This window comes from Otolemur garnettii, unplaced genomic scaffold (assembly GCF_000181295.1).
Source record: "Otolemur garnettii isolate 467f Iridium unplaced genomic scaffold, OtoGar3 scaffold00100, whole genome shotgun sequence".
NCBI lineage: Eukaryota > Metazoa > Chordata > Mammalia > Primates > Galagidae > Otolemur > Otolemur garnettii.
In genome coordinates, this window is record NW_003852495.1 from 7,535,328 (window position 1) to 7,556,072 (window position 20,745).

The 20,745-nt window shown below is 50.7% G+C and overlaps 1 protein-coding gene across 2 annotated transcripts in view; it reads left to right on the forward strand.

Moving 5' to 3' along the window:
• The window catches only part of RYR1 (ryanodine receptor 1), a 131,919-nt gene that overhangs the window by 35,478 nt on the left and 75,696 nt on the right, over window positions 1–20,745 (forward strand). For both annotated transcript variants that reach the window (XM_003796154.3, XM_003796155.3), the window contains exons 29-49: window positions 707–839; window positions 1,640–1,800; window positions 2,319–2,484; window positions 4,105–4,191; window positions 4,381–4,607; window positions 6,019–6,631; window positions 8,003–8,263; window positions 8,585–8,785; window positions 9,137–9,248; window positions 10,961–11,107; window positions 12,791–13,064; window positions 13,825–13,939; window positions 14,026–14,158; window positions 14,542–14,636; window positions 15,916–16,051; window positions 16,265–16,451; window positions 16,540–16,648; window positions 17,129–17,249; window positions 17,346–17,515; window positions 19,461–19,681; window positions 19,777–19,867. In XM_003796154.3, the coding sequence (XP_003796202.1) occupies window positions 707–839; window positions 1,640–1,800; window positions 2,319–2,484; window positions 4,105–4,191; window positions 4,381–4,607; window positions 6,019–6,631; window positions 8,003–8,263; window positions 8,585–8,785; window positions 9,137–9,248; window positions 10,961–11,107; window positions 12,791–13,064; window positions 13,825–13,939; window positions 14,026–14,158; window positions 14,542–14,636; window positions 15,916–16,051; window positions 16,265–16,451; window positions 16,540–16,648; window positions 17,129–17,249; window positions 17,346–17,515; window positions 19,461–19,681; window positions 19,777–19,867 (3,760 nt within the window). The remainder of the gene's footprint in view (window positions 1–706; window positions 840–1,639; window positions 1,801–2,318; window positions 2,485–4,104; window positions 4,192–4,380; window positions 4,608–6,018; window positions 6,632–8,002; window positions 8,264–8,584; window positions 8,786–9,136; window positions 9,249–10,960; window positions 11,108–12,790; window positions 13,065–13,824; window positions 13,940–14,025; window positions 14,159–14,541; window positions 14,637–15,915; window positions 16,052–16,264; window positions 16,452–16,539; window positions 16,649–17,128; window positions 17,250–17,345; window positions 17,516–19,460; window positions 19,682–19,776; window positions 19,868–20,745) is intronic.

The following is a 20,745-nucleotide window of genomic DNA, read 5'->3' on the forward strand; positions in this document are numbered from 1 at the left end:
TGTTGTGACATCACAGCTCACAGCAACCTCAAACTCTTGGGCTTAAGCGATTCTCTTGCCTCAGCCTCTCAAGCAGCTGGGACTACAGGCACCTGCCACAATGCTCAGTGATTTTTTAGTTGTAGTTGTCATTGTTGTTTGGCCGGCCCAGGCTGGATTTGAACCCGCCAGCTCCAGTGTATGTGGCTGGTGCCCTAGCCGCTGAGCTACAGGTGCCGAGCCGGTTGTGGTTTTCAATAGGATGGAGCCTGGTGCTTCTTGGGGGATGTTTCTAAATGATGGAGCATCACTGGGTTTTGCGGTTTGGGAGGGAATGCTGCAACTGGCGGCGGGGGGGGGGGGGGTCCTCCCTGGGGTTCCACATGTCTTGTAGCTTACCAGAGCATGCCACATGATAAAGACTCGTCCCTTCCCAAGTGTGTTTAGCACTCTTATGAGAAATGCCACTGTATGCCCCCAAAGGGACCTCCATATGCCCACAAGGCACCTTTGAATTTTAGCAGCCCAGAGTCTGCAAGAACAGGGTGTGGCAGCTCCAGAACAGGCCAGGCTCGGGTAGGCAGGAAGTCCTATCCAACCCTCTAGAAGCAAAGCCTGGGGCCTTAGAAGCGGTGCAGTCAGTTCAATGTGGGGCAGGAATGTTGTGGGGAAGGCCTGGGGTGGGCTTGAAAGCTGGTTCTCATGGCGCCTCTCCGCCCACCACCAGGTTCTTATTCAAAGCCAAGAAGGTCGCCATGATGACCCAACCACCAGCTACTCCTGCTCTGCCCCGCCTCCCTCGAGATGTGGTGCCTGCTGACAATCGCGATGACCCAGAGATCATTCTGAACACTACCACGGTGTGACCCCCCGCCCCAGCGTGGGAACTCATAAACTTCCCAATTTAGAGGTTCCCATTGGGGATACCCCCATGTACACCAGAGACTCATGAAATACAGCACACACTGATTTACTCCTCTGAGGTCCTAAATTCAGACAGCTATGTAGTGGCTTACAAATGGCAGGGAGCCAGTAAAGCTATCAGGCATGGTGGTATAACCCCAAGGATTCTGGAATCCAGGGACCCCAACATTGGGGCTCACCCACAAAAACACAATAGCCCACATTTAATAATTAATATATTCCTGAGGACAAAAATTCATAGTTATCCAAATGTAGTCCTGGCATCCCCCAGATCTAAAATATTTTTGGAGACGCCTAGTGGTAAGGCTCAAGAGCCACCGAGGTGCCGCCTTGACCAGTCATGTCCCTACTCTTTGCCTTCCTTTCCACGGAGACACTATGGTTTTTCCATCAGTGAAATAGAAAAAATTGGACCAACTTGATATGGTGGTTGTGAGGATGATCTTAGAACAGTCAGTGCTATCTGTGAGCTATTATTTATTCATTACTTTGCTCTAATCTGGGGAGGAATGCAAATGAGGGGGTAGCACAAAATATTCCCAAAGGATTCCTAAATCTAGAAATGTATCAGCAGATACAGAAACAGGGAGACAGAGGCCTGGTAAAGGGTTGTCAAATCCAGCAACTTCTTGTTAAACTCCCAGAGGATCCTGACAATCCAGGGAAACCAATGTAGAGTCCCAGGGAACCCCGGTGTTTCTGACTGACCATGGGGTTCTCCCCTTTGTGTCTGCAGTACTATTACTCCGTGAGGGTCTTTGCCGGTCAGGAGCCCAGCTGTGTGTGGGTGGGCTGGGTCACCCCTGACTACCATCAGCATGACATGAACTTCGACCTCAGCAAGGTCCGGGCAGTGACAGTGACCATGGGGGACGAACATGGCAATGTCCACAGCAGGTACCAGGGTGGGGCAGGTGGGTTCTGTTGGGGGGGGGGAGGGTAGCAATCAGGGGACAGGAGAGGCAGAAGTTCTTGACACCAGCTTTGTGGCTGACTCTGGGGACCTTCTGGAGTGAGGGGAAGCTCTGAACTGCTGGGCACTTTCTCCTTTTCTCCTCACTTCCTGTTCATCCTCCTCCACTTGTTCCCGTCCCAGCACTTTCCTTCTCCTCTTTCTCCATTTCTTCTTTTCTATTTTCTGCTTGTTTTCTTTCTCTTCCTGTTTCATCTTGCTTCCTTCCACATTACCCTCTCTCTCCTCTTATCTCCCACTTTCCTCCACCTAGGACCCTCCATCGGCCTCTAAGAATTAGGGTCAAGATGAGGGTTTCAGCGCCCAGGTCTTTGGGGGATGAGTATTTAGGGTTGGAGCTCTGAGGTCATCGTGGTATCCTGGGAGCTCAGGGGAGGGAGTGTCCAGGGGCCAGAGCTCCTAGGCTGAGGAGTCACACAGTGACCGCTTCTGTCTCCTCCAGCCTCAAGTGCAGCAACTGCTACATGGTATGGGGCGGGGACTTTGTGAGCCCTGGACAGCAAGGCCGGATCAGCCACTCAGACCTTGTCATTGGTTGCCTGGTGGACCTGGCCACTGGCTTGATGACCTTCACAGCCAATGGCAAAGAGAGCAACACCTTTTTCCAGGTAAGCTCAGCCTTTGGCAACTTAGCAATAGCATTCTCATGTCCTGGCCTACCAGGACAACTGTCCACACTATCTCTGAGGCCAGACTTCAGAAAGGTAGAACAAAACAAGCTCCTGGTTTGTCCTCAGGAGGTCTCTGGGAGACTGCCTGGTTGAGACTCCCATTAAACTAGGGCCCAGAATGGAGGAGACAGAGCTCAGCCTTGACCTTGCAGAGAGGTCTCTGTTTTCTCTTGTGCTGGGTAACACTAGTCACCACCTTTTCACTAACTGGGGAATTCTCCAGAACAGGCCAGGATCCTAAGGTGATCTTTATTTCTTCAATATTTTATTATGAAAAAATTGCAGCATACAGCAAAATTGAAGGAATTATATAGCAAATGCCCAGCATCAAGAATCAACCATCACTATTTTACTGCACTAGCTTTATCACATATTTATCCATTCATCCATCTAAGGTGGGCTTTGTAAAACTTTATTTTAAATGGAGAATTTTAAAAATATGCAAGGATGGAATAGCATAAGGAACTGCCAAGCCCCCATGTGGCAGCATCAACTGTCACCCACCCCATAGCTAGTCTTGTTTCATCTTTATGTTTACTTCCCTTCCACATCCACCAGGTGATTTTGAAGGAAACTGCAGATATCAGATGGTTTTTGTATCTTCTCTATATATCTTTATAAGACAAGGATTGCCAAGTGTGTGGCTCATACCTGTAATACTAGCACTCTGGGAGGCTGAGGTGGGTGGATTGCTTGAGCACAGGAGTTCGAGACCAGACTGAGCAAGAGCGAGACTCCACCTCTACTAAAAACAGAAAAAATAGCCGAGCACTGTGGCAGGTGCCTGTAATCCCAGCTACTCAGGAGGCTGAGGCAGGAGGATCACATGAGCCCAAGAGTTTGAGGTTCCTGTGAGCTGGGCTGATGCCACCCATGGCACTCTACCAAGGGCAACAGAGTAAAACTGTCTCAAAAAATAAATAAATAAAAATTTAAAGAAAAAAAAAATGAAGGCGACATCTTAGGCCCTCCTCCATACCTGCTGAATCAGAATATACATTTTAACCAGCTCCCAGGGGTTCATGTGGACATTAACACCTGGACAGTGCAGGCATAGTCTGAGCCTGACTGATGGTGTCCTGTGGTGTCATTTTAACATTTTCCTCTGTCCCCTGTATTTCCTTAAATTGAGAGTTGGGTCCAGAGGTGCAATTAGATTCAGGTTTGGTTTGGGCAAGACTGCTTCAGAGATGGTGTCTGTGGTAGCAGAGGCTGGCTGGGGGCAGTGGGGGGCAGTGTTCCACAAGGAAGACTGGATAGAAGGCAGGTGATCTGAGGACACTCTCTGGGTTTTGAAGAATAAGTATGTTTCAGAGAGAAATAGGAAAGGCATTCCTTGGTGGGGGCATGATGTGCACAAAGACCCAGATGGCAGGTCACCCTGGGAGAGTTGGAAGAGGTTGGCCTGGCTGGACTAGTCAAAGGTGACCTCAGAGCCACTATGAGCCTCTAATGCCCAAGTATGGATCCGCAGATTGGCTCCAGAGTTTGAGGTCCAGAGTCAACATTACATCCAGCCCATCTTCTTCCTCACCTTGCCCTCATCTCCCCTAACAGGTGGAACCTAACACAAAGCTATTTCCTGCTGCCTTTGTCCTGCCTACTAACCAAAATGTCATCCAGTTTGAACTGGGGAAGCAGAAGGTAAGAATGTAGTAACAGGGGGACAGGCTGTTAGAATGTAGTAATGGGGACAAGCTGAGGCAGGAGGAGGAGGTCAGGCTGGCAGAGCAGCTTAAGGGAAGAGGGCAATCCTGGAGATCTTGGAAGCAGAGGGGTGGGATGCCAGGAAGGTCTGGGAATCCTGACTCAGGCGTGCCTTTGTTCCCCCAGAACATCATGCCACTGTCAGCTGCCATGTTCCTAAGTGAACGCAAGAACTCAGCCCCACAGTGCCCACCAAGGCTGGAGATGCAGATGCTGATGCCTGTGTCCTGGAGCCGCATGCCCAACCGCTTCCTGCAGGTGGAGACACGGCGTGCTGGTGAGCGGCTCGGCTGGGCCGTCCAGTGCCAGGAGCCTCTGACCATGATGGCGCTGCACATCCCTGAGGAGAACCGGTCAGGATCAGCCCAGCTGTGGGGGTGGGGGTGCTATGAGCCCTTTGGGTCTGGATCTGACTCAGTGCCTCCCTCACCACAACTCTGGGACTTCAGACAACACCCCAGGAAGTCTCAGGCCTACCTCAGGGGACTCAGCTCAGGCAAGCCCAGACCTACCCACCTCAGTAGACACAGACCAACCTCAAGGGGCTTCAGCCTCAGCTCAGGATCCCCAAATGACACCTTAGGGACCCCCAAACTCATCTCAGGGAGTCCAGACCCGCATCGAGGAGCCCAGTCAACACCCAGGGGACTCTGAGCATTACTCAGAGAGAGGCTTGGATACACTGTTAGCAGGCGTCCTCAAACTATGGCCCGCGGGCCACATGCAGCCTGCCTAGGACATTTATCCGGCCTGCCGGGTATTTTTGCCGCCACTGCCTGTCCTGCTTAGCAGCTGACTTGTCCCAGGGCCCACAGTCCAGCCCTCCAACAGTCTAAGGGACAATGAACTGGCCCCCTATTTAAAAAGTTTGAGGACCCCTGCATAAGGCTCCTGGGCATACCCAGGGAGAACTGCAGCCCACTCAGGGGAACTCAGACCCACCCAGGGGTACAGAATTGTTCTCATGGATGGCAGGAATACTCCTAAGAATTCTGAACATGGCCAGGGACCCTAGACTCACCCGAGGAGGAGGCTCCTGACATGCCCTGTTCTTTCCTTTATTCACTCATTTGACAATACCTCTAGGCTCCTCCTCTGTTCACCAGAATTCTAGGCGGGAGACACCAAGCTGTTGTCAAGTGACATTTTAGCAATGCCTACATGTAACTCAGGGTGCTCAGACACATCCAAGGGGACTCATCGTGGGGTCCCATCCCCAGGACCTGAGACACATCCTTTTTTTTTTTTTTTTTTTGAGACAGAGCCTCAAGCTGTCCCCCTGGGTAGAGTGCTGTGGCATTACAGCTCACAGCAACCTCCAACTCCTGGGCTCAAGCGAGTCTCTTGCCTCCGCCTCCCAAGTAGCTGGGACCACAGGCGCCCGCCACAACGCCCGGCTATTTTTTGGTTGCAGCCGTCATTGTTGTTTGGCGGGCCCGGGCTGGGGATTCGAACCCGCCACCTTAGGTTTACGTGGCTGGCGCCTTAGCCAATTGAGCTATAGGCGCTGAGCCGACACATCCATTTTTTAAAAAATTTATTCGCTCAACAAATCAGAGGTTCTCTGTAGACTCTCCCCAGAGTCCCAGACCATCCCAGGGGCCCCAGAGCCATTAGGGATTGACTTCCAGAGCAATTGGAGAGATTGTAGTCACCCAGCTGAACAGAGGCCTGACATAATGGGACACTAGGATTCCCTGCTGGAGCTACCAGCACTCACCTAGGCATCTTTGCCTCCCTGTGGTATGTGTCTCTGTTCTTCAGGTGTATGGACATCCTGGAGCTGTCGGAGCGCCTGCAGCTGCAACGCTTCCACTCCCACACCCTCAGGCTCTACCGCGCTGTGTGCGCCCTGGGCAACAACCGCGTGGCGCATGCTCTGTGCAGCCACGTGGACCAGGCGCAGCTGCTGCACGCCCTGGAGGACGCGCACCTGCCCGGCCCTCTGCGCGCTGGCTACTACGACCTTCTCATCAGCATCCACCTGGAAAGTGCTTGCCGCAGCCGCCGCTCCATGCTCTCTGAATACATCGTGCCCCTCACGGAGGAGACCCGCACCATCACACTCTTCCCATCTGGACGAAGCACGGAAAATGGTCCCTGCCACCACGGCCTGCCTGGCGTTGGAATCACCACCTCGCTGAGACCCCCACACCATTTCTCACCCCCCTGCTTCGTGGCCGCCCTGCAGGCTGCTGGGGTGGCAGAAGCCCCGGTCCGCCTCAGCCCCGCCATTCCCCTGGAGGCCCTGCGGGACAAGGCACTGAGAATGCTAGGGGAGGCCGTGCGGGACGGTGGGCAGCACGCACGCGACCCAGTCGGGGGTTCTGTGGAGTTCCAGTTTGTGCCTGTTCTCAAGCTTGTGTCCACGCTGCTGGTAATGGCTTCCTCTAGCTTCCCTCTGTCCCACTTCCCACATTCCACATGATACAAAGGGATCCTCCATTTGTGCATCCAGCTACCCATTCATCTCCTCCATACATCCATCCACCTTTCAGTTTATCCTTCTGTCTACCCATTCTTCATTCATCTTTCCTTCCATCTCTTCACCTATCATCTATTCATATGTTTATTCATTTCTTCTTCCTTCTTCCCATGCATCTATCCAACTAACCAGCATTCTTCCATCCATCAATGCTTTCACTCTCCACTCATTTCCCAACCATCCATTATCCATTCATTCTTCTATGTCCTTGTTTTTCCATCACAAGTCCATCCATCTTCCTGTCCTTCCATCCACTCACATTATCCATCCATCCATTTATGTATCCATCTACTCAACTTTATTCTATTTGCCTATCCATCCCTCCATTTAGTCATACATCAGTTCATCCACATCCATCTACTCATTTATCCACCTACCCATTTATTTATGTCTTTCCTTCCACACATCCAATAATCATCTTCTTTCTACCTGTGCATTCATCCATACACCCATCCATAGATCCACACATTTCTCCATTTTCCACCTATCTTTTCATCATCCATGCATCTCCCCATCCACATGTATGCACACCTATCCACCTACCGACAATCCATCTAGCCATCTACATTCATCCATCCATCCTCCATCCTTCTATCCATCAATTGTTTTGTGTACCCTTTTATTCAGATGCCCATCTAACCATTCATCCATACCTCCATCGACCCAACTTTTCATGCACAAATTTTTCTGGCCATGAAGCCAACCATTCCCCCAGCCCACCCATTGGCTATTCATTTATTTATGTATTTTATCCATATGCTCATTTATGTGCTCATGTTTCTATCATTGCACCCATCTACACTCATTCATCCATCCATTCATCCCTGCATTCACTCATTTTCCATCCTTATATCCATCTCTCTCTCTCTCCCCCCCATTCATTTACCCTTTCTACTTCCATCTATTAGTGTCTTCATTGTGCTGACTGAGAGCTGGTGTATGCTGAGAGCTATGTAGGCCTCCATCAGGTGTAGGGTGTGTCCTGTGCTAGAGCCACATATGCTAAGGCTTGGGAGGAAGGGTATTTACCTGTGAAGAGAGAGGCTCTCAGATGTGGCCATGTGGGTTAAACACAGGGTGTAGATCTGAGGGGATCTTAAGAAGGGTGGATAGCAAGGCACAGGATGCCATCCCTGCTTGTAGGAGTCATGTTCCTGCATTGGCAGGAATGAATCTGGCATGTGCAGGAGAAGTAGGTCAGGCTGGGTCCTGATTCTGGAGACCTTGCAGGCCACAGTGAAGGACCCAGACTTTGTCCTGTAGGTGATGGGCATCTTTGGCGATGAGGATGTAAAACAGATCTTGAAGCTAATTGAACCTGAAGTGTTCACTGAGGAAGAAGAGGAAGAGGAGGAGGAAGAAGAGGAGGAGGATGAGGAGGAGAAGGAAGCGGATGAGGAGGAAGAGGCCCAGGAGAAGGAAGATGAGGAAAAAGAGGAAGAGGAGGAAGCAGAAGGGGAAAAAGAAGAAGGTTTAGAGGAGGGGCTGCTCCAAATGAAGTTGCCAGAGTCTGTGAAGTTACAGGTGGGTTGCTTCTTCCTGTTTTCCAGCTTCTATCCTTCTGGGCTGGGAGACACAGAGTCTGGTGGGGTGAATCTGGACTTTGTCCTGAGGCAGTGGGGAGCTATGGAAATGCATGAAGCACAGGGTGATGCTGGCTTGGAGTGATCTCTCTGGTTTCCATGTGGGATGAGACCTAGAGGTTGGGTAAGGATTCAAGCAGGAGATGGCAGTGGCTGGACATGGGCAAGGCCATGGTGAGGGGAGAGAAAGCAAAGAAAAGTTTCAAGGTGGTCCTGAGGGACTCACCTTCATCCCTCCTTCTGCATGGCTGTCCTTCCTCAGATGTGCCACTTGCTGGAGTATTTCTGTGACCAAGAGCTGCAGCACCGTGTGGAGTCCCTGGCAGCCTTCGCAGAGCGCTATGTGGACAAGCTCCAGGAAAACCAGCGGAGCCGCTATGGCCTTCTCATGAAAGCCTTCACCATGTCTGCAGCTGAGACTGCAAGACGTACTCGCGAGTTCCGTTCCCCACCCCAAGAGCAGGTCCTCTGCACCCTGACTCTGGCTGGTCTTACTATCCAAATCCCAACCTCACTGTCTCCCCTGACTCTGGTCAATGATGGGTCTCAACTATGAAACCACACTTGACCCTTGACCCTGTTGATATATCTTTTACTCTCATACCTCTCTCTGAACAAACCTAATCTCTTGAGTCACCTCAGACTGACCCTGACCCCTTTCAAACCTTGGCCCTAGTCTATCGGATACTCTTCATTAAGTCATACTTTGACTCAGACCTAAGACAGGGAATTACAATTGGATCTTCCATCCTTGACCTCAGAGTTCCTGTGCTAAGGTCTCAGACCCTCATTCTAACCCTTGACCTTCCCCTAGATCAACATGCTGTTGCACTTCAAAGATCCTTCAAATGAAGAAGATTGTCCTCTCTCTGAAGAGCTTCGACAGGATTTGCTTGACTTTCATCAAGACCTGCTGGCACATTGTGGTGAGGAGAGGGGATCAGAGAGCCCTCCCCCAAGACTTTCTCTTGAAATCTCTCCTGAAATTTCCCTGAGGGTTCCTGACCCTAAACCTCTACCATATTGGTGCTATGTACTATTGGTTGAATGGATGTATCAATGAACAGACTGATGATGAGTGAAAGGATATGTTTATATGGGTATCTGGATGGATGGCTATAGGCAGGTAAATGGATGGGCATGTGGATTAATGAATAGAAGGGTGGATATATAAAGAAAAAAGGAGTGAAAGATGGCTAGCTGGATAGATGCATGATTGATGGCTGGCTGGCTGGCTGGCTGGCTGGTTGGCTGGAAGGACAGAAAGATGGCCTCTGCTGTTTTCACTGAGAAGTTACTTGATAGTCTTATTGAGATTCCCTTGTACATGATGAGTCATTTTTCCCTGGCTGACCTTCATAATTTTTTCTTTGTCATTACCTTTCAACAGAGTATGTTGTATCTTTGAATTTATCTTATTTGGAGTTTGTTGAGTTTCTTGGATGTGTAGACTAATACTTTTTATCAAAGTTGGAATGCTTCCGGCAATTATTTCTTGAAATACTTTTTTTGCCCCTTTTTCTTCTTTCTTTTTGGGACCTTCATTATGTATATTGCCATGATTGAGGGCATCCCACAGGTCTCTGAGGCTCTTTTTGTTTATCTTCATTCTTTTATTTTTTTCATCCTTTGGACTGGATAATATCTATATCCTACCTTCAAGTTCACTGATTGTTTTTCCTACCAGATCAAAAACGCTATTGAACCTCTCTAGTGATTTTTCATTTAGGTTATTGTACTTTTCAACTCCAGAATGTCTATATATATATATATATATTTTTTTTTTTTTTTCTTTTTGAGACAGAGTCACACTCTGTCACCCTGGGTAGAGTGCTGTGGCATTATAGCTCACAGAAACCTCAAACTCTTAGGCTCAAATGATTCTCTTGCCTCAGCCTCTTGAGTAACTGGGACTATAGGCACCTGCCACAATACCTGGCTAGGTTTTGGGGTTTTTTTCCCCTCTTTTTTTTAGTACAGACTGGGTCTTGCTCTTCCTCAGGCTAGTCTCAAACTCCTCAGCTTAGGTGATCTACCTGCCTCAGCTTCCCGGAGTGCTAGGATCTACCTGCCTCAGCTTCCTGGCATGCACTGCTGTGCCTAGCCCCTATGTGGTTCTTTTTCATATTATCTGCTTCATTTTTAATATCCTCTACTGAGTAAGACACTATCATCATACTTTTCTTTCATACATGATTTCCTTTAGATCTTTAAACATATTTGCAATAGCTGATTTTAAAGCAAATGTTTCATAGGATAAATAAATAAGAAACATATAAAGAAATATGGTGCTAGGTGGTGCCTGTGGCTCAAAAGGGTGGGGCGCAGCCCCATATGCCAGAGGTGGCGGGTTCAAACCCAGCCCCAGAACCCCCCCCCAAAAATATGGTGCCATACTCTTATATGTGTAATCTCAGGTACTCAGAAGGCTGAGGCAGGAGGATTGCTTGAGTTAGGAGTTTGAGACCAGTGTGGACAACATAGTGAGATCCCATCTCAAAAAAAATAATAAAAAGAAAGAAAGAAATGAAAAACTCCATAAATTCATTCATGCATGCATGAATGAATAAATGAATGATCTAGCAGGTGAATCAGCAAACAAATGAATGACATTCTCTTTCTTCTTGATCACTTCCAGGAATTCAGCTGGAGGGAGAGGAGGAGGAACCGGAGGAGGAGACCACCCTGGGAAGCCGCCTAATGAGCCTGTTGGAGAAAGTGCGGCTGGTCAAGAAGAAGGAGGAGGGACCCGAGGAGGAGCCACCGGCTGAGGAGAGCAAACCCCGTGAGGACTTGGGCTATGAGGAGAGGGGGGTAGAGGGGTGAGCAGCCTGGGCCTGGGGACCCTCTGAGTCCCAAACAGGCCATGAAGGGGGATGCAAGGAAAAGAAGGTAGGCAGGAAGGAGAGAGGAAGAGTGGAGGGCCAGGAGAGAGGGGAGGCATGCTCAAGCTTTGGCCCAAAGTGGGGTCTTTGTAATGTATGTGTTGGACCAGAAACATACACCCTACTATAGCAGAGATGTATAGCCAACCTAGGCATGGTGGCAGTCCCTGCATCACTGTGACTTCCATGTCCATGTGGCTTTTCTTTGTTTTCCTTTTCTCTCTTGGTGAGATGATTGCCATTCTAAGGGATGAGACAAGCGGTTGTAATAAATGGTGGGCCAGTATATCATTATGCAAACTATATATTAGCCACATCTCACAAGGACAGGATCCTTGACATTGGTGCAGGTTTTATTCTGCAGCATTCAGGAAACTTATATTGAACCAACTCTGGGCCAGGCACTGTTAGGAGGGCTGGGGAATATAGGAGGAGGGGAAAGTTAGAGCCCCTGCCCTCAAGGAATTTAGAATATTACAATAAATACAGTATGGGTATATCAATGTCCAGTGGTCATGAGTGCTAAGAAGGAAAATAAAGCTGAGTGAGAGAAGGGCAAGGGCCAGAAATGGAGGGGTCAGAGTGAGGGAGTGAGGTGTGCAAAGATCTGGGGAAGGATGATTGGTACAAAGGAAACAGTCAGTGCAAAGGCCCTAAAACAAGGACATACTTGGTACATTTAGAACTTAGAGTGGTGAGAGACAAGGACAGCAAAGTGACAAGGCCAGAGCAGGTAGGGTCACTGGCTCAACCTTGGCATTCAGTGCCAGTTCATGGTGGTTTCTCCTAACCCTGAGACACAGGAGGCTTCTCTTTTCTGTCCCAGAAATTCTGGGAAGGAAGGAAAAGATTGGGATAGAAAGAGACACAGAGGATACTGGGTATAGCAGGATGAGTCCCAGAGGAGAATAAAGCACAGAGTTATTTTGAAGTGACACCATAGTCCTTGCAGTTTTACTTTGTGCCTGTGATCTCTCATGAAAACTTGGCAGTATTTTTTTTTTGTTTTGAGACAGAGCCTCAAGCTGTCCCCCTGGTTAGAGTACCATAGCATCACAGCTCACAGCAACCTCCAACTCCTGGGCTCAAGCGAGTCTCCTGCCTCCACCTCCCAAGTAGCTGGGACCATAGGCACCCGCCACAATGCCTGGCTATTTTTTTTGGTTGCAGCCATCATTGTTGTTTGGTGGGCCCGGGCTGGATTCGAACCCACCAGCTCAGGTGTATGTGGCTGGCGCCTTAGCCACTTGAGCCACAGGTGCCGAGCCAACTTGGCAGTATTTTTATAGAACAAATGGAATTGCTGCTTGTGCTCTTAGTGGTGCGTGGTCTGTGCTTCTGATAGTGCTCTGGTGTTTTGCAATTATACAGTTAATTCTTCCTCCTGAAATGTGGAGGGAGCCCTTATTATCTGGATGTGTGTGTATTAGGGTGACAGGAACAGGTGGCATTGGGGGCTGTGGAACAAAGTCTGTCAGAAATTTCACAATCCTGGCAAATAGAGGATGGGTGGGGATGGCTGATAACTGGGACAACTTATGCAACAAGGGGCCCCTTGTGTTCTGCCTGTGTCCACTCCTCAGGGTCCCTGCAGGAACTGGTGTCCCACACGGTGGTGCGCTGGGCCCAAGAGGACTTTGTGCAGAGCCCAGAGTTGGTGCGGGCCATGTTCAGCCTCCTGCACCGGCAATACGATGGGCTGGGGGAGCTGCTGCGTGCCCTGCCCCGCGCCTACACCATCTCACCATCCTCCATGGAGGACACCATGAGCCTGCTCGAGTGCCTCGGCCAGATCCGCTCGCTGCTCATTGTGCAGATGGGGCCCCAGGAGGAGAACCTCATGATCCAGAGCATCGGGTAAGGTGCCACCCATTCCTCACTTTGCATATGCAAGGAGGTGGCTCTAGCCAGTCCCCCGGGTGATGTCCTCTGGTACAGTAATGCCCCTCCGCTCAACTCCTAGCCCATCCTCAAGGTGATATACTCTGTGTTTTCCTGGGTGATGTCCCCTTCCTTTACCGCCACCCCCCACAGTAACAGCTCCTACTCATCACATGACTCTTGGCACGAGGTTTACACTTTTAGAGCTTCAGTTTCCTCTTCTGTAAAACGGGAGGAGCCACGCCTACCCTGTGGTGCTGTGCTGTGGCCCCAGTGAGCTCATGTGAATAGTAACAGCAGTGGTAGCATCAGGTGCTCAGTGTCAAAGGTGTCTCCTTTTGGCCGAGTGTGGTGGCTCATGCCTGTGTTCCCAGGACTCTGGGAGGCTGAGGCAGGGGATCACTTGAGTTCAAGAGTTTGACACCTGGGCAAGATTAAGAAAGACCATGTATTAACTAAAAACAGAAAAATTAGCTAGACATTTTGGCTAGTCCCAGCTACTCAGGAGGCTGAGGCAGGAGGATCATTTGAGCCCAAGAGGTTGAGGTTGCTGTGAGCTATGACATCACGGCACTCTACCCAGGACAACAGAGTGAGACTGTCTCGGAAAAGTAAATAAGTAAAAAGAGCAAGAGGTCAGCAGGTGCTAATGGTTCTCACAATGGTAGCAACACCTCTGCCTGGACTTGATGCTTGCCCGGGTCCTGCTGATTCCATGCCCTTGACCTGTCCACAGGAACATCATGAACAACAAAGTCTTCTACCAACACCCGAACCTGATGAGGGCGCTGGGTATGCATGAGACAGTCATGCAGGTCATGGTGAATGTCCTTGGGGGTGGTGAGTCTAAGGTAAGGGGCCTGGCTGGGCTGGGGAGCTCCAGGGAGGGTGCCACAGAGGGCAGACACTGACCACTGGTCCCCCCTCCCTGCCCCAGGAGATACGCTTCCCCAAGATGGTGACAAGTTGCTGCCGCTTCCTCTGCTATTTCTGCCGCATCAGCCGGCAGAACCAGCGCTCCATGTTTGACCACCTGAGCTACCTGCTAGAGAACAGTGGCATCGGCCTGGGTGAGAGCCCCCGAGCCAGGGCCTACCTCCCGGACCCTCTCCTGACACCCCATCTAGGCCTACCCCATGCTCTCTCAGCTCACTTGTTCATTCAGTCCTTCAACAAACACTCACTTTTAATCCACTGTCAGGCTCGCCCTGTAATGAGTAATGTTGGGGACACAGTGGTGACCCAGACAGCCCTGCCTGGCCTTCACAGTGCAGTGGGGAAGACAGACCAATATCAGACAGCAACAGCTCAGAGTGGTCAGGGCTGAGATGAACAAAACACAGACTCAAGTAGGCACCTGACCCAGGCTGGAAAAGGGGTGATCAGGGAGAGCTTCTTGGAGGAGGTGTGATAAGCAGGAATGAAACATTCTTACTACCCTTTGGCCCTGCAGGCATGCAGGGCTCCACCCCCCTGGATGTGGCTGCTGCCTCTGTCATCGACAACAATGAGCTGGCCTTGGCGTTGCAGGAGCAGGACCTGGAAAAGGTGGGTAGGAGGCCCAGCCCCTACCTGTCTGCCTGGGGCACTTGCTGACTCTGAGCCCATGCTGGGGGTAATTCTGAATAGTTGAGGCCAAATCAGAAGGAGAAAAGTTTGCAGGGAGAGGACAGCACCCAGTTGCTCATTCACAGGGCACTTCAAGCTTGGGTGCAGAACCATACTCTTGCTCCCCAGCTTGGTGACCTAGGCACATTTTGGCCTTCTGCACCTCCACTTCTACATGTGGTGGTGAAGTAGCCATGGGTTCTGAGTTTAGCAAGTTACGTTCATCTCTTGCTCTGTGTCCTTGGACAAGGGACTAAGTCTCCAGACCTCTGTCACCTCATCTATACAATGAACATAGTAATAGAAATGACTTCTCAGAGTTGTTTGGGGGATTAAATGAGTTAATCCAGGAAAGCATTTATAAAACAGCACACAATGATGCTGTCACCCATTTAATATTTATTCTCACCTGCCACAAATTAGGGCCTAAGCAAGGCAGTAGATGATGACCAAAGATCCCTGTCATCATGAAGCTGACATTCTAGGTGAGAGGATGAGTAAAAGACACAATGAATAAATCAAATATATAGTGTGTTCGCTAGTGGCAAAAGCTAAGGAGGAAAAATGTGAGCAGAGGAGAGAAAGATCAAGTGTCAGGAGGGTGTCCGAGTTAGATAAGAGTTGTCAGAGAAAGTCTCGTTGAGAAGATAACATGTGAGTAAGGTGAGGTGAGGGGCCAGATGTCATCCAGGGAGAAGGAAAAGCCAGTGCAAAGGCCCTGAGGCAGGAGTGAACCTCATGGGTTGGAGAAACAGCACAGAGGCCAGTGTGGTCACAGCAGAGATAGCGAAGATGACAGAAGGTGACAGGCAGGTCATGTGGCATCTCATGGGCCACAGTGGGGACTCTGGCTTTTACTTGGAGTTAGAGGAGTCATGGGGTTCCAAGCAGAGGAAGGATGTGACCTGATCCAGGTATTCATAAAGTTGCTCTGGCTGCATGTGAGGAGATGGTCTCTTCAGTGGCTGCTAGCAGCCCTGAGCTGCCCTCACCCTGCAGGGCAAACCTGAAGCACTTGGACTTGTGGGGTCTCACCATGGGGAAGGAAGCAGGATGCCCAGGGAGGGGCTGCCCAGGTGGGAGATGAGGGGCCCAAGGCTAGTTGTCAAAGGACCCAGGGATGAATGGGACAGAGGTGCTTTGGGGCTGGGCAGAACCCTGAGCCCTGGGGAGTTATCCGGTGGGCCTGATCTCTGGCTGAGCCCTCTCCTGCCCCTAGGTCGTGTCCTATCTGGCAGGCTGTGGCCTCCAAAGCTGCCCCATGCTCCTGGCCAAAGGGTACCCAGACATTGGCTGGAACCCCTGTGGTGGTGAGCGCTACCTGGACTTTTTGCGCTTTGCTGTCTTCGTCAATGGTAAGGAGATGGCAGAGGCAGGGTGGGAAGTGTGTGGTCACTGGCCAAACCCTTTTTTAGGTGACAGGCCACACCGTGGATCACAGGCTTGGGCTGGGCAGTGGCCTGAGGGCTGACAGAGCCTGGTGTCACCCCTCGAGTTATGGTCTAGAGCTGTGTGGGGAGGGTCCCTACCTATGGTTCATGAGAGCTCCCCCACCAACTGGTGGCCAGGTGAGAGCGTGGAGGAGAATGCCAACGTGGTGGTGCGGCTGCTCATCCGAAAGCCTGAGTGCTTTGGGCCTGCCCTGCGGGGTGAGGGCGGCTCGGGGCTGCTGGCCGCCATCGAAGAGGCCATCCGCATCTCTGAGGACCCTGCGCGGGACGGCCCAGGTGTCCGCAGAGACCGGCGGCGGGAGCAGTGAGTCTCCTGGTCCCTACTCAGTGGGGTGACCCACCCTTCCCATGCCCCTTGCTGTCTCCCCCACTCCACCCACCTTCTCTTACAGCTTTGGAGAGGAGCCCCCTGAAGAAAACCGGGTGCACCTGGGACACGCCATCATGTCCTTCTATGCCGCCTTGATTGACCTGCTAGGACGCTGTGCACCAGAGATGCATGTGAGACCTGGAAGTTCAGGGTGGGATGACAAAGGGGAGGGGCTGGCATGGCCAGCCTGGAACCCTTCATTCAGGCATTTGGCAGCATCAAGTGAGCTCTCACTCTGGGCTAGGCAGTGCTGAGGACATGACAGTGACCAAGACTGCCCAGGCCCTAGTCTCACAGAGTTCCCAGTCCAATAGGAGAGACAGACAGTGACAGCCCAGAGGGGTCAGAGCAGGACGGAGGCACAGGCAAAGGGGTCAGGGTGAGATGGGGGGCATGGGCAGGGGATCAGGGTAGGATGGGGGCATGGGCAGGGGGGCAGGGCAGGAGGGGGACACAGGTAGAAGGTCAGGGTGGGTTGGGGGAGCATGGACTGGAAACTCTAGAGTAGCCCAAGGAGGCCTGCTCTACCTGCCAGTGTGCCAGGCAGGGATGGAACTGAGTAGTCACTAAATAGGGCACAGATGCCTGATACTGTACCCCACCACCACCAGCTAATCCAGGCCGGCAAGGGTGAGGCCCTGCGGATCCGCGCCATCCTGCGCTCCCTCGTGCCCTTGGAGGACCTTGTGGGCATCATCAGCCTCCCACTGCAGATCCCTACCCTGGGCAAAGGTTTGGAGGGGGCAGGGCTTGGCAAGGGAGCAATGCTGGGGATGGGGCCCCCTGTGTCCTCAGGGCATCCCTGACTCCTGCCTTCTCTGTCTGTAGATGGGGCTCTTGTACAGCCAAAGATGTCTGCATCCTTTGTGCCGGACCACAAGGGGTCCATGGTGCTCTTTCTGGATCGGGTGTATGGCATTGAGAATCAGGACTTCCTGCTCCATGTGCTGGACGTGGGGTTCCTCCCTGATATGAGGGCAGCTGCCTCGTTGGACACGGTGAGCAGCTCCGCCCAGCCTGGCTATGCCCTGCCTCTACAGAGGGACATGAGATGGGTCATGGTCCAGCAGCAGAACTGTTGTTTTCCCAGGATATCTGTACATACTATAGTCCCCATTGCACCATCAGGATAGAATACAAAAACCAAGAAAATCTCTCTGAGTCCTGGTAGAGCATGGCCAGGAGTCTCCAACACCTCCCAGTATATGATTTCATCATTCTCAGTGATGGTTGAGCACTGTGGACACACAGCCCTCCATACAAGAACAGTGATAACAGAAGGTGACAGGCCAAGGAAGATGAGGACTGATAAGTTACCACTGGTTAAGCAAAGTTGAGGTCACTGGTAACCTTAACAAGCTGCTTCAGTGAGGTGACAGGCAAAAGCTTTACAGGAGAGGGCTTAACAGAGCCTGGGACCAAGGCATTGTAGGCAGTGAATACAGACAATTCTTTACACAAATTGCAGGCAAGGGAGGTAGAGGATGGGGTGATGGCTACATGGGTCCAGAGAAGGCTCTTCCTAATGTGGAAGAAATAACTGCTGGTCTTTAACTGGGAAGAGGAACATGGGAACTTGAATCTGACCCAGCAGTTTATAGGAAATACAGGAGGCAGAGGAAAAAGTTCATTGACACCACGAGGAAGGAACCAGCCAATGCCAAAATATAGGGAGTTCCACTGGACAAATGGCCCTGTTTCTCTAGAAAATAAATAGTTTTAGAAAGGAGAGGAAAAGGAGGGCAGTGCCTGTGACTCAAAGAAACAGGGTGCCGGCCCCACATCCCAGAGGTAGCGGGTTCAAACCTGGCCCCGGCCAAAAACTGCAAGAAAAAAAAAAGGAAAAGGAGCAGTTATAGATAAAAAGATGTCTGGGTGGCTGGGCTCCTGTAGCTCAAGTGGCTAAGGCGCCAGCCACATACACCTAAGGTGGTGGGTTCGAATCCAGCCCGGGCCCGCCAAACAACAATAATGGCTGCAACCAAAAAATGGCCGGGCGTTGTGGCGGGCGCCTGTGGTCCCAGCTACTTGGAAGGCTGAGACATGAGACTCTCTTGAGCCCAGGAGTTGGAGGTTGCTGTGAGCAGTGAAGCTATGGCACTCTACCCAGGGGGACAGCTTGAGGTTCTGTCTCAAAAAAAAAAAAAAAAAAAAGATGTCTGGGCATGGTGGCTCATGCCTGTAATCTTAGCACTTTGGGAGGCCAAGTCAGGAGGATTGCTTGGGGTCAGAAGTTTGAGACCAGCCTGGGCAACATAGCAAGACCTTGTCACCTCCTTGTCTCTACAAAAACTAGAAAAAAACCAGTATCATACACTTGTAGTACTAGCTACTGGGAGGCTGAGGTAGGAGGATCGCTTGAACCCAGGAGTCTGAGGTTGTAGTGATCTATGATGATGATGTGGCATTCTAGCCTGGGCCACAAAAAAGGGCTAAAAGACCTGACAGACAAGTGCAATGTGTAGAACTTCCTGGGGGCCTGAGCAAGCAATCCTAGCTAATGCAAAATAATTTTTTAGAGAATTGGAAACAGCTGATCATGAATATCGAGAATAAGAGATTGCTAATTCTATAATATCATGTGTGGTAACAGCCACGTCTGTTACTCATCTGAACAGAGTTACATATTTAAATATCTATGGGTAAAATGACATATGATGGGGACATGCATGAAAATATTACAGGAACAAAGAAGAGGGTCAGAGAGGAAATAAGTATGCAGAAAGCCCTTATCTGCAGAACAGCTGAATCTGGGTAATGGTGGTTCATTAACATGGTTTCTGGACTTTTGTTTATGTTTGAAATTTTTCATAGTTCAAAGTAATAAGAGGAGTGGGGACAGGCAGAGAATTGGAGAAGCAGCTTTTGGGGGAATGATCAGAAGCTTGGGTTCTTCAGCCTAGAGGTGGACAATGGGCCTGATGTCCCCAACCTGTCCTCCAGGCCACTTTCAGCACCACAGAGATGGCTTTGGCGTTGAACCGCTACCTGTGCCTGGCGGTGCTGCCGCTCATCACGAAGTGTGCACCGCTCTTTGCGGGAACCGAGCATCGTGCCATCATGGTGGACTCCATGCTGCACACTGTGTACCGCCTGTCCCGTGGCCGCTCTCTTACCAAAGCTCAGCGCGATGTCATCGAGGACTGCCTGATGGCGCTCTGCAGGTGTGTGTGTGGGGGGTGACTTCAGGAGCGTGGGCAGTCGTGGGGCTGCACGGGCTTCAAGGTGAGATGCTACAGTCCTGTGTGGGTCCCTGCAGGTACATCCGCCCGTCCATGCTACAGCACCTGCTGCGGCGTCTGGTGTTTGACGTGCCCATCCTTAATGAGTTCGCCAAGATGCCACTCAAGGTGAGGGCCAATGCCTCTTTAGTAGGCGCATTCCCATGCTTCATCCATTGGTCTTCTGTGGACTAGGGGGCTCATCTGTATCAGCACTGTCTCCTCCCAGTTTGCAAGTGAGGGCAGCATCCTGCTGGAAAAACTTATAGCATCCTTATTTGCATTACTAGGATTCCCAAGACTTTCATTCTACGTCATTGGTGTCTCTAGCATTCCCTAATTAGCATTTAATTTGTCTAACACTGAGCCAGCCCCTGCTTAATTAGCACACATTTGCATGGGACATACCATTTTCCCTAATTAGCATGTTTATTCACATGCCCAGACTATCAGTCTTGCACTATTCAAATGAGTGCATCTATTTGAATAAACAGTACCACAGCTATTCTGAATATTTGCACACTGTTGCTCCTACTTTTTCATTTGCATGCTAATTTGCATAAAGGGATACCCCCCAACTCAGATTATTTTGCATAATACATCTAATCAGTCCCTATTGCAAATTTGCATACTGGATGGTAGTGGGTTCTTCCCAATTACCATATATTTGCATGTAGTGCTACTTGTACTTCTATTTGGCATGTTAATTTGCATAAGCACAGACCGCTCCATCCATACTTCTATTTGCACACTACCCTACCCATGGATTAATATTAGCATGCTGGCTCGGCACCTGTGGCTCAAGTGGCTAAGGCGCCAGCCACATATACCTGAGCTGGCGGGTTCGAATCCAGCCAGGGCCCGCCAAACAACAATGATGGCCGCAACCAAAAAAATAGCCAGGCATTGGCTCGGCGCCTATAGCTCAACCAGCTAAGGCACCAGCCACGTACACCTAAGGTGGCGGGTTCGAATCCCCAGCCCGGACCCGCCAAACAACAATGACG